Consider the following 16,197-nt stretch of genomic DNA (forward strand, 5'->3'; position numbering starts at 1 on the left):
CCTTATGGCTATCAGCAGTTACTTTTTTTTGTTTTCTTAAATTGGTAACATTATGATTGTAATAAGTTATTAGTTATAAATAAATATCTCATGTGTGTGTTATTTATTGCATCGCATTATAAACAGCTTTCCATGGGTATAAAAATGTACAATTATAAGATTTAAACCAGCTTTTTTATTGTACATTTTTATGTTCATAAAAAACTGAATATAATACGATGCTATACATAAAATTTTCAGCATGGCTGAGAACAGGTTCTAATCAACCGGATATTAATTGGTTTCAAAGCAATACTGAAAATATAGATTATTTTCTCATCTCATACTTTTTTCCCACGCTTCAAAAATATGAAATTACTGAAAATTATAAGTGTCATTTAAATGAAAATTAAATGGTTCTCATGTTCAAAAAAAAATCCCACAGGTCAAAAATATGAAATTAAATGAAAATCATATGTACCATTTAAAACAAAAAAATGGTTCTCATGTTCAAAAACTTTCACACGAAATCATTTAAATCAAAATGTTTTCAAAAAGCTAAATAAATGAATATTTACTTAAACCAAATATCGCGTTTTTTGCAATGTAATGAAGATTTTACCAACCTAAAAAAACCTTACTACTTTGTAAAATACCGAAGTTTGGCTTTGTTTTGCAGTAACCTACATAAATCAAGAAGATCTCTTCAATATAAAGTTTATAAACATTAGAGAAAATTGTTTAAATCTAATTTCTAAATATAATTTTGTTCAGTGTATTCAACTTTAGAATTGTAGTAATACAAAATACAAATCATATATTCTTTACAAATGATAATGTAAACGTACTTTACAAAAGTTTATAATAAAACAAGAATGACAACAATTTCCATATAGGCGAAGACAGCTGGTAAACGAACATTAACATTTGTAAAGCGGCATATTAACGTATTAAGCAAGATATTTATTAATAAGTATAAACAAAGTATATTAATTTGTTGCAAAATTCAGTAAATAAATTATAAGGTTTAAGGACTTATTTACATTTTAGAACTTAATCATAGAGATGCTTTGCTTAAGATATGACACCTTGTTGTACTGAGAATCATTGTTTTAAAAATTCGATTAATAGGATAATTTTATCATACAAAAAAAAAGTTAGAAACAAACGAACATTAATTGGAAGTATACTAACTTTCTGATAAAGAGTTGTTATGCTCTCCAAATCCTACTCAACGGCTATAGCAATCATTATGTAAAGTTAGAAAAGAGCTATCTTTGACATGGGGACAGATTTTATTCAGATTATTGCTGCACTTTATATGGACACTAATTTTCTTGTTCGGTTTGCTGATACGATGTAAGATAAAATAAAAGCCTTTAGCTTTTTGTGAAAACTGGGTGAAAAAAATGAATTGTTACTTAGTTTTTAGACAAAACAAAAAGATTCTAGTTTAAAACAATTACATAGATTGTGCCAATATTTTTATAAACGCCTATTTTGTTTATTCATTGCCTGGGAATAAAATCTTTGTATGTATATAGACAGGGATCTAAAGGGATAAGACAATAGCCAATAAATTAATGTACATATCCATTGTTAATACACAAAATTACCCTTTCTCTAGATTAAAGTTAGTGGTTGAAACTTTTGGACACTCAACTTAATAAAGCAACCAATCAAAATTCATCAAAAGTCCCCAAAGTTGTTAAGGCAACTAATAAGAAACCGTTATCATTAAACTTTGAGGAATAGTGTAATAAACAGCCCATTTTTCCCTCTCTCTCTCTCTCTCTCTCTCTCTCTCTCTCTGGAATACACATAATATTTTCTGTTAACAACTTGAAAAGTTTGCAAAGAAGGTGTATCAACTTTTTCACTTTTTATTTAAGATAGCTAGCCGGTTGTTTTAGTAAGTAGTAGATGTAAAATTTTTCATAGAATTCAGATATGCAATCTATCAAAAATTTTACATCTACTACTTACTAAAAGAACCGGCTAGCTATCTTAAATAAAAAGTAAAAAAAGTTGATACGCCTTCTTTGTAGGAACACCCCTCGTGCGATCCTTTCTCCACTTGTGCGCTGCAACCAAACAGAAATCCGCCAAAAATGGGCAGTTTTTTGCAAACCTTTAACCATTGCAGTTCAACTAGTTTAAAAGCGGATCTTTCCTATATTAAATGTAACTCTTATAGTTAATTTTAGTATGTTATAATTTTCCTATCGTTTTTAAATTGGGTATGATGATTACAGCAACAGTTAGGAATAATTTAGTCAGCGTAGCAACTCTATAATCATTACCAGCAAGTCTGTATTATCATAAAAACTAATAAAAATCAATCCTATTTCTTCATTTTTGTGATGATGATTCCTATGACCATAAGGCTAAGCATTTCTATAATCAAGTCTTAAAGAAAGTTTGTAAAAATAAGGCTTCTTGTATTTAAGTAATTTTGGGATAGATTTATACGAAATCATGTTGAAAAAAAATTTTCGTCTGTCTGACTCGTCTGAATGATTTGTTAAGCCTTATTTTTATGGATGTTGCCATCCTTGTTATTTAAAACTGTTACAGACAATATGAAAGAACGTGTATCGGACTTGTCAATGTATAAGGTTAGTAGCTAAATCTTGTATCTTATCCTTATAATAAAGTAACAGGATGTTTGTTTGTCTGTCTGTACATAAGGATCTCGCTAACCGCTGAACCGATAAGGTTCTACTTTACAGTGTAGCTTCTCAGAGGTCCTGAAAAGGTTACTAGCTGTTTTGGAGGAGGATACCACCATCCTCCCAAGAAAAATCACCCCTAAAAATAAATTCTCCGCCCCCCAAAAAATAAAAGTAATATCTAAATGATTTATATTAGATATTATATAACTATTTTTCTTTATATAATGTAAGATGCCATTAGAAGAGGTTAAAGGCTTAGCCTAATATTTAAATTTAAATTATTTTCATTCTAAAACCTCTATTCTAACGTAGCAGGATGTAACTTTAAAACCTACCTGACCTATAGTAATTAAGAAACAAATGAAGAACCACCCCCTCCAATTTACAATTTATCAGAAGGGGGGACAGGGATTATGAAGAGGCTACTTTGTTTGATTGATCCAGATTTATTTTGTTTCTTCTAAATTATTTACCTTATCTTGTAAGGGCGGCATTCTCCTTCAATTTTTAAGTGATTATCTAGAGAATTCAGAGCATTATCCACGAGCAATGGGATGTTATACTCTAAAACCCAAGGATATTAGGTTAAGCAAAATTCAACAGACAAACAACACTGTGATTGTTCGACCATTTTTTGAGAGGTCCTAACTGTGCATGGTATACACCATTTTTAACGTTTTTAATGACGCAGTGGCGGGCCGAGATTCGAACATATCACTTCCCCGACGACGAGCGAACGCGATAAGCGTTGAGCTACGGTCGCGGATTATTCAATATTATTTATTCTGATTTCTTACCCCGCTACAAGTATGTTATTATATTTGTTTTAGGTTTTAATTACTCTGTTTCTAATCAATGTGTGCATCAACTTGGCAGCTGCTTGTAACTTGGTAAGATACACATTTTTCATTTTCATATTTACAAGGACAAGTAAATCCGTAAGTAGCAAAACAACAAAACAGATGATGACGTCATACGATAAAATAACCAATGAGAGGCCAGCATAAATTTTACCATTGGTCAATTACAGTGTATACTGGCCTCTCATTGGCTACTATATCGTATGACGTCATATTCTGTTGAGGGACATTAATCATCTTAAAGCTACCCAACACCAGGGACAAGAGACCAGGATTATGACAAACAATCCTCAGTGAAAATTTTCTTGCAACCCACTTCCTTCTTACTCCCCCCCCCCCGTTCTTTCCCACTTCCCTTTAGTTACAGAACAATCTCGTTTTACGTCACTAAAATATCAATTTTTAACAATTTCAAATGGAATTAATTTGCCGAATCACGGCCCATGCCCAACACAAGAAAATATTTTAAATATCGACCTAAAAATGGAAAGGAGTTGATTCATCTAAATTTCCTTTATTTAAAATTTATATTTTATTTGTGTTGTAGCCTCAATATACTAGAAATATGTATATGAATGAACAGGTTATATTAAATTGATTCTTAATTTTAGTTTTTTTACAAAATATTAAATTATGACAATTTCTTAAAGCTTTTTAAAGTGCCTATGAAAGATTATATCATACTGACCTACCATTGTTCAATTAAAATGTATACTGGCCTGCAATTGATAATTTAGTCTGTATTGGCCTATCATTAGTCATTTGTATTGTATGGTGTTATTTTTTTACTATAGAGCTTCCCAATTCTTTATCAAAATCAACTTTCAGAGAAGGTATTTCTTCTAAAGAAAACTTTTTTTGCCTTCATTTTTTCTTTATTTTACAACTACAAATAGAAATAACCAATTAAGTAGCTCTTTATAGTGCCCATAAAAAATGACGTAATACAATACAAATGACCAATAATAGGCCATTACACAGACTAAATTACCAATGACAGGCCAGTTTTAATTGTCCAATTATAGGTCAGTATGAGGTAATTTCTTAAAGGCACTATAAAAAGATTCACCAATTATGTTTTTTTTTGTATAATATATTTTTTTCAGTGTTCCTATTGTACAAACAGAGGAAGGGTAAGAATTTTAATTTTTTTACAGCAAATCTACTCTATAAGTACAACTCTTATATGTCGGTCTCAGTATTCCCCATCCCCTCCTTTATATGAAAAGGAATTTGATTTTAATGTGGGGGTAATTTTTGCATGTTAGTGATTTACTTTCTCTAGTCTTATATTATAATTTAACAAGGATGACAACATCCATAAGTAGCGAAGCACAAAAATTGTGGATGGGAATACGTAGAAGTAGATTTAAAATCAATAATAGATTTATTGGAGAAAATAAACATGAAACCTTGTTTTATTTTGTATGATGAAGATGGTTAAAGTAAATTACATACTAGATGCACATAACAATGGGAAAAAATATTTTGAAACTGTTAATGCAAAAAAGTTTTAAAATTGGACCAAAAATGCCAAAGATATAGGGAAATATATCAACATATAAAAATAGCCAAAAACCTGCTAAAAGGTAGTTTGGCCGCCATTTTTTCTTTTCATAAAACGCCAGAAATTTAATTTTAATATCTTTAACTGAAAAATTTATGAAAATTGAACCATAAACACCAAAGATATGGGTAAAAATGTGAAAAATATAAAAATAGCCAAAAACCTGCAAATAGGCAGTCTGACTGTCATTGTTATTTTCTTCAAACGACAGGAAATTTAATTTTGATATCTTTAACTGAAAAAATTTCGAAAATCGGACCATAAACACCAAAGATATGGAGAAAAATGTGAAAAATATAAAAATAGCCAAAAACCTGCAAAAAGGCAGTCTGACCGTCATTGTTGTTTTCTTCAAATGACGGGAAATTTAATTTTGATATCTTTAACTGAAAAAATTTGAAAATCGGACCATAAACACCAAAGATATGGAGAAAATTTGGAAAATATAAAAAATAGCCTAAAACCTGCTATAAAGCAGTCCGACCGCCATTGATGTTTTATAGTTAATTGTGCTCCTTAATGATGGAAATGTTGTCAAATAATTTCAGCTCTCTATCTTTTATAGGAGCCGAGAAAATCACGTTTCCCCCAATTCATTAATTACGGACGGACGGACAGACGGACGGACGGACGGACATTGTGAATTATAGAGTAGCTTCGCTACTAAAAATCGAATATTATGTGATATTATCGGAATGGTATATTTAAATATAACTAAAAAAACATGAAGCTTTGAATTTATACGGACTTTAAAATGTTTTACTTTCTATATTAAATGTTATCTTATAGGGAAAATGGTAGTAGCTATACAAATTGATAATTGAAAATTGATTATCTTTCCTTTTCCCCTTCCCTTGCGTGACCCTAGAGGCCTTAAGGGGCGTAGCCGCTAGTAGATAAGAATAGTATTACTTACATTCGCCAATCATTGCAAAAACTCTGCGCGCATACATTTCCGCTCTTATATCACATTATTAAATTATCAGAATCGCATATTATTGCTAAAAATATAAATACACTTTCAATATCAAAACAAGGATCTAAAGGGGTAAGAAAATTGCCGATAATTTGATGTACATCACCTAGTATGATACACAAAATTACTCCTTCTGTAAATTAAAATTAGGGCCCATTAAATCTGACCTCAGCCTATCTGTAGGTGAAGTAGAGTTATGCAACTTGCTGGGGAAACTGTTAGATACATAAGTAAGACACTAGAAAAGACTAGAGCTCTCTATCTGAAATGGCTTGGCTGTAGTACTCCAGCAAAGTGAAACGGGGCAGATTTTTAGATGTAAAAAAGGTCAAAAACCCGTGAAAATTCGTGAAAATTTTCGGTTCTTGACTCCAGGGACCCATATTGAACTTTAAACCTCATTTTAGACTATGGGTTGCACTGACAACCCTAGCTGAAACTTCATGCCATTTCCAAAAAGGTAAAGAACGTCGTTCTAGCTCAATTGTGGTCCAAATAAGAGCCTCCGTGTATAAGGGTAGCTTGAAAGTTGGGCGAATTTTGATCCTACGGTTAATCACGTTTCTAAGGAAATGTAGCCTCCCAGTAGCCCGATCTCAATTCAATGGACTTTTGGGCCTGGGGCTACTTTGAAGCATGCACCAATAGACGTGCCCATACCTCAAAGACCTCCCTCATTGCCACTATCAAGGAAAACTACGCAAGCTTGGGCAGGTACATTTTGACCTGGACCTGCCGGCGGTTGAGGAGGCGGTAGAGGCAGTGATTAAGGCTGGTGGCGATTTTATTGAATAATCTAATAGTTATATACCAATTTTGCTTGCCAGTTTTTAAAATTCAATAAAATCTTTCATGTTCATTTCTTTAGAAGTTAGAATTTGTCCGGTCTTATTTGCCCCACCCTGTATATATACATATACAAGGGTCAAATTTATTGGATGAAATTAAAGTTTGTCATTCAAAGTGGCATTATAATTAACCTATCTATAATACAAAGTAGCTTGATGTCTGTCCGTCTGTCTGTCTGGTTGTCTGTCTGTCCCTTAAGATCTCGGTAACTACTGAACCGATCAGATTCTACTCTTCAGGAAATATACCTACTGGTCCTGTGGTGGTTTTAGGCTATTTTCTTGGGGGGTGGGACACCCCCAACCCCCTCAAAAACAAAAAAATCCCCCCCAATTTTTTTTTTTTTTGTAGAAGATTTCCTTGGTCCTTCTAATTTTTTTTTTTTTTTTTGAATTTCACCACAACTTTTACAGGATCATCTCTTGGGGCAAAGCCCCTAGAGGCTATGGGCGAAGCCGCTAGTCCTATTACATAGTAGTAAGCGTTTTCTGTCTGTCCCGAAGGATCTCGCTTACCACTGAACCGATATTGTTCTCCTTTACAGTGAAGCTTCTTATAGGTCATGGGAAATTTTTAAACTATTTTTAGGGAGGGTGTCCTAACCTCCCTCCCCCACCAAAAAAAATATATTTTTTACTCTTTTAAAACTCAAATTTAAAATGGGATGAGGTCGGCTTTTCCCCTCTCCTACCTTAAGTGCCCCTATAAGCTTCTAGGGGGCGGATCCGCTAGTTTTTTAAAAAGTGCTTAAAATGCAGGATACGTGGGCTTTATAAAATTTATTCTCTTTGTTTCTTTCTAAATAATTATTCTAAGCATTTTTTGTTGAAAAAATTGTTGTGCTTTCATTTTGTCCCTCTATTAAAATAAATCTTTAATTGAAATATTTAAGTACATTTTTTCCTTGTCTATTATTTGAACAGATGAAAGGGATATTGCATCCGAGGCAAATAATTTCGTACCAATACTCAATATTTATATTTTATATCTATTCTAAACGTAATATTAGTATTATCCTTTTATAAAAGTAACATGATGCCACCCCCTCTCTCCTAATCCTCATGTGCCACTAGAGGCCTCCAGAGGTGTACGTAGGTTATCTGTCTGTCTGCATCGCTGTCTATCTGTTAGTTTCATAAAATCTCTAAGCCTCCTTTTCTGTTGGGTCTGCAAAGAAAAATGAAGGTTTGTTTGGACAGGGTTTAGGTTATTTTTTTTGTCATGCTATATCCCTTTTATATATGTTACAAAACAATGGAAGGAAAAAGGTTTCAGGCCAATAAATCAAGACATTGGCCATTTTTTTGCCTGAAATAATCCAATGAGGAAATTAAACTGTAAAGTGACCAGTTGTGAAAATTTCCATGGCCTATTTGCAATCATATACTATATTATATACTAGCGGCCACGCCCCCTAGAAGCCTCTAGGGGCACATAAGAAGAAATCCAACGGCCAATTTAAGTTTTAATAAGGAAAAGTAAGAATGTGAAGCTACTTTGTTAAGGAGAACCCGATTTGATCAGCGGTTAGCGAGATCCTTCGATACAAACATACACACAAACACACAGACATCCTATTACTTTATTTTAAGGATTTTGTCCGTTTGGTCATTTCTTTTGGGAATTCGATTTTATGGATGTTTAAAACTAATACCGGACTAAAATTTACAAATTAAATGGTCTTAAACCACTAAAGGACCTGTGTGAAGCTTTCTTAAAATGAGAAGTTTAATCCGTTTTATGAAACTTATAACATTATTATTTATTATGCTTTGAACTGGTAAAGATTTAACTGCACTTAAAATACAACTAAAATTGTTCGTCCTTTTGTAAGGCAACTCTAAAGTATTCAACATATAGATATTGTGCACTCAATTTTACTGTAGTAAATACAAGAACTTCACTGTAAGCAAACAATCGCTTCTTTATCAATATGTAATGTAACAAGGATGACAACATCCATTAAAGCGAAAAAGTCATTATTTAAAAAATAAGATAATTATAAAAATCATTTCAATTGAGTTTAAAAATCAAAATGTAAAGATTACAGAATTGCTACGCTTTCTAGCTATACTTAACGGTTATATCATATCACGATTCAAATCAATAGGACAATCCTAATATTCCCAAGTTAACGACAGACGTACAGACATACAAACTGACCCTAAAAAATAAAAAAGCTTCGCTTTAAAGAAATTGAAAGATCGTTATCTGAACTGTGTGTCTGCCATGTATCAATTTATTTAAATGTATTGAAACGTACACTGAATTTGTTTAAGAGGCCCATGACTTTTGCATTTAGAATACGTGTCTGTTAATTGTCTGTATTTGCTGCTATTTCCGACGGTTGATTAAACAAGGAGATAATGTGGTATCCGCCTAGGATAAATGGCAGACACCAGAGTTCAAATGACTACGGCAGTGTGAACAGACGTGGACACCTATACTATAGAGAAGCTACGCTTCTCTAGCAATCACTAAATAATAAACAGAATCTATTCAGTTGTTCCTTTATTGAAGGTCTAAGGATTACTAAAGTTATATACAACAAACAATAGCTACACAGATAGGAATAAATAATCATAAATAAAAGCAACATAATACATATACAATAGTCAGTTTGGGCAATAATGATCCCCCATCCCTGGAAAGGGTGGGGGGAATTAACAATACAGCTTAACCATAATAAGGCTGTCAGAATCAGTCATTAATTTTAGGCATAGGGAGGGGGTCGGCAGACCCCTTCCCCAGGACTCGGGGGAGGGCCTTTGGCCCTTCCCCGAACCCCGGTCAGGGGTGCCATAGGCATGGCTCACGGTTGCCGAATACCACAATAACACCTTGGCCTATAAACAGGCGCACTGAATCTGACTATTTTTTAAAATTTTCTCTGGACCTATAATAAGCTCCACTTTAATAATCTATACTGGTCCAAGATTCTAAGCTTCAGATAGACACAGACACATATCCTGTTACTTTTATATTAGGATTAGTTTTTTGTTTTTAATTTGTTTTTATTTTTAGAGTTTTTCTGACAGTGATTCTTCCGAAGCAAGGTCAGTATAAGAAAATTATTGAAGTTGAATTAATTGGTTATCTATCTGTGTGTACAGAAAGATCTCCAAAACAGCTTGAACAACAATGTCCTAGCTTTTTTGAGAGGGAGGGGACAATTTAACTCTGATAAAATGATATAAAAAGATAATCCCCCCCCCCCCCTAAGAAAAATAAAAATTGTTTTTCCACAGGGTTAAGTATCTAACCCCAGTGCCATGTTTGGAAAGGTTGGTGATTCCATATTTAAGAAATTTGTAACATTGGGGGTGGGGGGGGGAGACAAAAATTCTTTCTATTTCTGGAAAGCTTTGTATTTTTCAATATTATATGTTTCTATATTCATTATAATTTCTAATTAAACTTGAATATCCCAGTACTGAGACACATATGATACAAATTATGTGCACGTTCCTAATTCCATATGCAATACGCAGCTCTCCAGTTATGGTTTTGCATAGTATAAATAGTAAGTACTGTTTAGTTATAGATTCTTTATAGTTATAGATAGAGCTCTTCAAATCGAAGACTAAGAAAGTCCCTAAAAAATCAGCTTGTTACGTCCTAAAAACGAGGGATTTTCCATCTCTTTTTTCTCATTCCTCCTCTCCTCATCCCTCATTTTTATGACGTCATTGAGGGACTTTCCTCGTCTTCTTCAAATCTTCAGTGGGGCTTTGATAACCCCCTCTCGATATATATAAATGAATATATGTAAGATTTACCTAACAACGCCAGCATAAAATTTCTTTTGTTGTCAATTTGTTGTCAATTTCATTTCATCTATGCGAATTATGACCGTTTGAAGTCCCCGATATGGAGAATTTAGTGGTTCATTAGAGGTTTAAAGTATTTTGCCACTGGTGAAGATGCATAAAAAGATGCAGCTTCACCAATGTATATATCTGTAACTCAATAGGTATTCAATCAATAACTGACTTTTACAATAACAGTCATATGGCACAGAAAGATAACTAAGTGATTTCACACAAAGTGCCTGTTGAGCACTGAAAACTCCCCCTCTTATTATTGAAATAAATTGTAAATAAGGAGGGGAAGTTATTTTTTTTATTTCTAACCCCTGCGGGAGGTCTCTGACCCTGTGATTCTACCCAGTACTTAATATAATCTAACCTAACCTGACTTAAAGTAAAAAATAACTAAAAGAAATAAATTACCCTTCCTTTATTTTAGATTTATTTTAAAAATAAGAAGAGGGGGGGAGGTTATCACTACATGCTCAAAAAGGTGATTTGTTGAAAAGTACTGAAAACTCTTATCTTTTTGTCAGTCAAAAGTCATTAAAATTTTTGAGTATTCTTTTAAAAATGCACCTTGCATTTTTTTGCAGTAAAAATAAAAAAATGTTCTACTGTTAATTAGTGATGAAACAGGATAATAATTAATTTTTCGGTATAGCTTCGAAAACGATAAATATCCGCTGGATTAGAACCAGTTGTTAGCCATTTGAAAAATCATGTATAGAATCTTAATGCAGACAATTTTCTACGAATAATAAAAAATCCTATAAATAAATACCATTTTTTAGCACAGTCCTTCGGGGCTAGCCTAACAAAACTGGTTTTAATCTTATAAGTTTTCATTTTAACATCAGTGGAAGGCTGTCTTAATTCGATGCGATAAATAACTATTATTCTGTTGCAATATCCCTTTCTCTCGTTGATGGACAGACATGATTATTAGTAAATTTGTTCAACTGCTTAATTCTCAGAGATTGATAAATGATAAATGATAAATTGATATATTTATTAAGAGATATAAGTTTTCCGGAATTTGAATGTAGGGAGTAGATTCGAAATCTGCATCAAATTTTAAGGATTTTTTATAAAATTCGTTTTTTGTAAAATTCTTTATCTAAAAGCGAAAATACATTTTAAGTTAATTAATTTTGACCAATAGGATAGGTGGATTTTAAACTACCTGCGCTCTAATTGGTCGAATGATGTACGACATCCAATCAGAGCGCAGATTTTTTAAATCCACCAATCACAGATGCCAAAATTAATTAACTTAATTTGTATTTCCGCTTTTAGATAAAGAATTATACAAAAAACGAATTTTATAAAAAATCCTTAAAATTTGTTGCAGATTTCAAATCTACTCCCTACATTACAATTCCGGAAAACTTATATCTCTTAATATTTATCCCAAATGATGATACAAAATTTCCCCTTATATAGATTAAAAACTCGAACACTAAATAAAGTTTAATAAAAAGTACCCAAAGTTTTAAACCAACGATTTAGATGCCATAGTTATAAAACTTTGGATACTATTACTAGTTTAATTTCCAGAGCTGGATCTTTAAAAGCGTAGCCGTTGCCGTAGTCGTGGTCAGAGTTACAGCCACCAACCTAATAGCGATCTTTAAATCATATTAACCACGCGTTGCCGTGGCCACAAAAAAAAATGCGATCTTTAAATCATATTGGCAACGCGTGGTCGTAGTCGTAGCGTGGTTAACCACGCTAAAAGTGACCACAGTCCATTAGTGTGGCTAAAGCGTTGCTAAAGCCACAGCCATGACTACGGCCACGGCTACAGCCACGCCAACGGCTACACATTTAAAGATCCAGCTCAGTCCAATGTCCCCTTCCTCCCTGAAGAACATAAATGCACAAAACATTATTAGCTGTCAGATCTCTCTCCATGGGGTGTACTTTATAAAGCATGAATTAATATCTAGCCAAGGTCTGTAAGTCTGTCTGTCTGACCTAGTAACTTACTCTCATAGAGTAACACATTGAAATTGGAAGAGTATGCCCTATAAGCATATAATCATAATGGCATTGAAATAGCGTTAAGTAGATAATATATATGGTAGCCATGACCACTATTTATTAAAGCAAAATTGTTGATGTAAACCTTTGAAATTTCATAACAACACAGTGCTACAAGTGTTAACCAATAAATAGTGAATATTGCAATGTACATCACCAATCATGATTAACAAAACTCCTTTTGAATATAAAAATTATTGTTTTAAAAGTTTGGAACTTGCTGGGTTTGATCCAATCAAGTTTTTAAGCCTACAAATGACAGAATATGTAATAAACTTTTGTTACCAGTAATATTAACAGTCTAATGATCCCTCCCTCTCTTGAAATTTGAGACTGCTATGTATGCAAAGCATTCAGACAATTATTAAACCCAGAGAGAGAAGGGGACAATGGGTTGTTTATTACCCTAATCCCCAAAGTTTTATAGTAACGTTTTCTTATTCGTTGGCCTAACAATTTTGAGGACTTCAGTGAATTTTGATTAGTTGGTTCATTAAGTTAAGTATCCAAACCTTTCAACCACTAATTTTAATCTGCAGAAGGGGTATTTTTGTGTATTATTGGGGGATGTACACCAAATTATCGGTCATTGTCATATCCCTTTAGATCCCTGTATTAAACATATCTGACAACCTTAACCATCAAATAATAAATTTTAACGCGGCATCGTCCATGCTTGATTACAGGGTTCAAGGTATAGGACAATGGACGATAAAGTTCAACCCCTAAATCAAGATACCATAATTGCAAATGATGGAAATTATAATGGCACCCAAAGTAATTATCTCTGATTCGTTGGCCTAAGAACTTTTGGTCTATTATTCAAACTTGATTAGGTTTACAAACCTGTAAGTGTCTAAACCAAATTTGAATCAACAGAATGTATAATCTTTTTTATCGTAGCTAGAGCTATAAGTCAATTTATCGTCCATTGTCTGATCCCATAAGTTCCCTGGTGATAAAAACCTTCATCGCCCCGTATTTTTATATTAATTGAAAATAAGGGGGGGGGGGAGGGGAGCCTTTATCTCGATGTCTAAGCTCTATGCTATGCCAACCTAAAGTAATTACATGACAACGAAAAAATACCAATTCTAACCCCCCCCCCCCTCCCCTTTCTTTAATTTATTTCAAAATGGAACTTTAAAGAAAACTCTATTCTTTTTTCTGAAAAATTGACCATGTTCATGTAGCAAAGTCGGCGTGCATTTAAATTGGATTGACCTTAGCCTTACAAAAAGAAAAGGCTAAACTAGGTCAGCGGAATTTAAGTTTCCGAATGTGTACATAGTTTCCTCATCCTATCTCAATATTTACCACTAGCCAAAATAGCTTCAAACTTCCAAAAAAAAATCTAAATTTGAAAAATTAAAATTCTGAATGCATAAATCGTTTATACGTTACTAGCGGCTTCGCCCCTAGCCTCTAGGAGCTTTGACCCAAAAGGTTTAATCAACCTATTTTTGTGTTATATAGATTAAAAAAGAAAAGTAAAAAAATTTTGGAGGGGGGAGAATTTTTTTTTAGTTTTTCTTTTCTTCATGAAAAATTATATGTAATACTATGCTATAAATTATTTTTCAGTATGGCAGAGAATCGGTTCTAATCCAACGGAATATTGAAAAACTAACTATATTATTGTCGATATTTTACCTATTAATATATTAACAGTCGACATATATTATTGTTTCCGTCAACACAAAGCCCCCAAGTTTATTAGGGGTTCGATGTGGATATATTGACAGGGGAATATTTGTTGTCAATATAGCTTGCTAAAATGAACCTTTATCATTGGTCAGTTCGCTCTTCCAGTAGGAAGGAAAGGGATGTGGTAAAAGGGGGTTAATAGGGGTAACGCTTTTTTAGCCATCTGCAAGAATTATTTCATCAGAATTTAAAATTTGGTGCAACATCCAAGTAATAATATATCGATTTTTATAATCCACCTGCAAAAATCTAGAGAGAAACTAACAGTGTACAGGATGGTTGAGAAATTGGACAGTAAAATTTTTTTTAATTTTTGGTGGGGGGATTTTTTGGGGGGAGGAGTGGGGAGGGTTAAGTCGACAACACTATTTTAATTTTAGTTTTAAAAAGAAAAAAAAAATTGTGGGGGTGTATTTTTCATTTTTTTGTGGGGTTGGGGGTGTCCCACCCCTCATGAAAATAGTTATAAACCTTCCCGGGACCTATGACAAGCTACCCTGAAAAGGAGAACCCGATATGTTCAGCAGTTAGCGAGATCCTTCGCTACAAACAAACAAACAGACAGACAGAGAGACATCGTTTTACTTTGTATTATAGATGTACTCGCTTAAAAACTATTGTTAACATTAGAGGGGGTAATTTTGTTTATCATCATTTGGGATGTTTATCAATTTATCGTCCATTGTCTTATCCCTTAAGATCCTCAAAGGAAATTATTTAAAGTAATGTAATATTTTTATATAGACGGGTATTAGGGTATAAAATTAAACCATTTAACCTTGTGACCTTAAAAAACATTGTCCGTCTGTCTATCTGTCTGTCTGTATGTTTGTCTGCTCTGTTAGTTACGCAGTTTCTAACAGAAACAGAAGCGTACATGTGGAGGGTGGATCTGCTCCCCTTTCAAAATCAAGGGAGTGTCCAACACCCAATCACCCACTACACCCAAAAATATTAGGGTTATTTGGGGAAAAATAAGCGCGCTTCACGCGTTAAATTTGCCAATCAAGGGATAATTGTTTGATTTTAGAGTATGTTGATTATATAAGGGCGTGTATCCACACCCCTGATAATGAAATAACACAATGTTTGTTGTCTATATTACACCTCCAAAAACGCTCACCTACCTACCCCCCCCCCCCTCTCCTTGCAAAACTTCCTATATATATAGATATATATTAATTAGGGTCCGTCCGTCCGTTACGGTTAGATTTTTTCATTAACTTAGACATGTTAGAATTGTCCTATCGATTTCAAACTTGTAATGGTGATATCTACAACAGTTAGTTATGTTTTATAAAGCATAGCAACGCTACAATCGTTACCAGAATGTCCGTAATTCCATTTATATAATTTTGATTTTTAACTTTTTTGGCAATAAATTTTATATGTTATACATTTAATTATTCTAACTTTTAAATTCTACTTATTCAGTTCTGACACTGTACATGAGTTAGTGTTCGTTTGTCCTACCACTACAGAGCTTCGCTTTTATGGATGTTGTCATTGTTATTTTCTTAAGCCTAAGACTGAATATTATTTTCGAATGCTTTAAAAATAATCCCACACATACACACACATACATCCCAATTCTTTGGCAGATATAGACAATGAAATAGAAAACAATTTAAAAATTTTATTTCATATATCTTATAAATGTATTTTAGATTCAATAATAGTTATTTATCGCATCGTATTATAAACAGCTTTCCGCGGATATCAAAGTAAA

At 33.1% G+C, this 16,197-nt stretch overlaps 1 protein-coding gene across 2 annotated transcripts in view; it reads left to right on the forward strand.

Annotated features, from left to right (window-relative positions):
• The first annotated feature begins 2,548 nt into the window (after window positions 1-2,548).
• LOC145334693 (trypsin-like) overlaps window positions 2,549-16,197 on the forward strand; it is a 29,474-nt gene continuing 15,825 nt past the window's right edge. The window contains exons 1-5 of one of the 2 annotated variants that reach the window (XM_080180265.1): window positions 2,549-2,597; window positions 3,485-3,544; window positions 4,062-4,097; window positions 4,621-4,647; window positions 9,931-9,962. In XM_080180265.1, coding sequence (XP_080036391.1) covers window positions 2,562-2,597; window positions 3,485-3,544; window positions 4,062-4,097; window positions 4,621-4,647; window positions 9,931-9,962 — 191 coding nt within the window. In that variant the 5' untranslated portion in view covers window positions 2,549-2,561. The remainder of the gene's footprint in view (window positions 2,598-3,484; window positions 3,545-4,061; window positions 4,098-4,620; window positions 4,648-9,930; window positions 9,963-16,197) is intronic. The other variant, XM_080180266.1, reaches the window with a different exon arrangement.

This window comes from Acartia tonsa, chromosome 12, assembly GCF_053477335.1.
Source record: "Acartia tonsa isolate MP-2025a chromosome 12, ASM5347733v1, whole genome shotgun sequence".
NCBI classification, from domain to species: Eukaryota; Metazoa; Arthropoda; class Copepoda; order Calanoida; family Acartiidae; genus Acartia; species Acartia tonsa.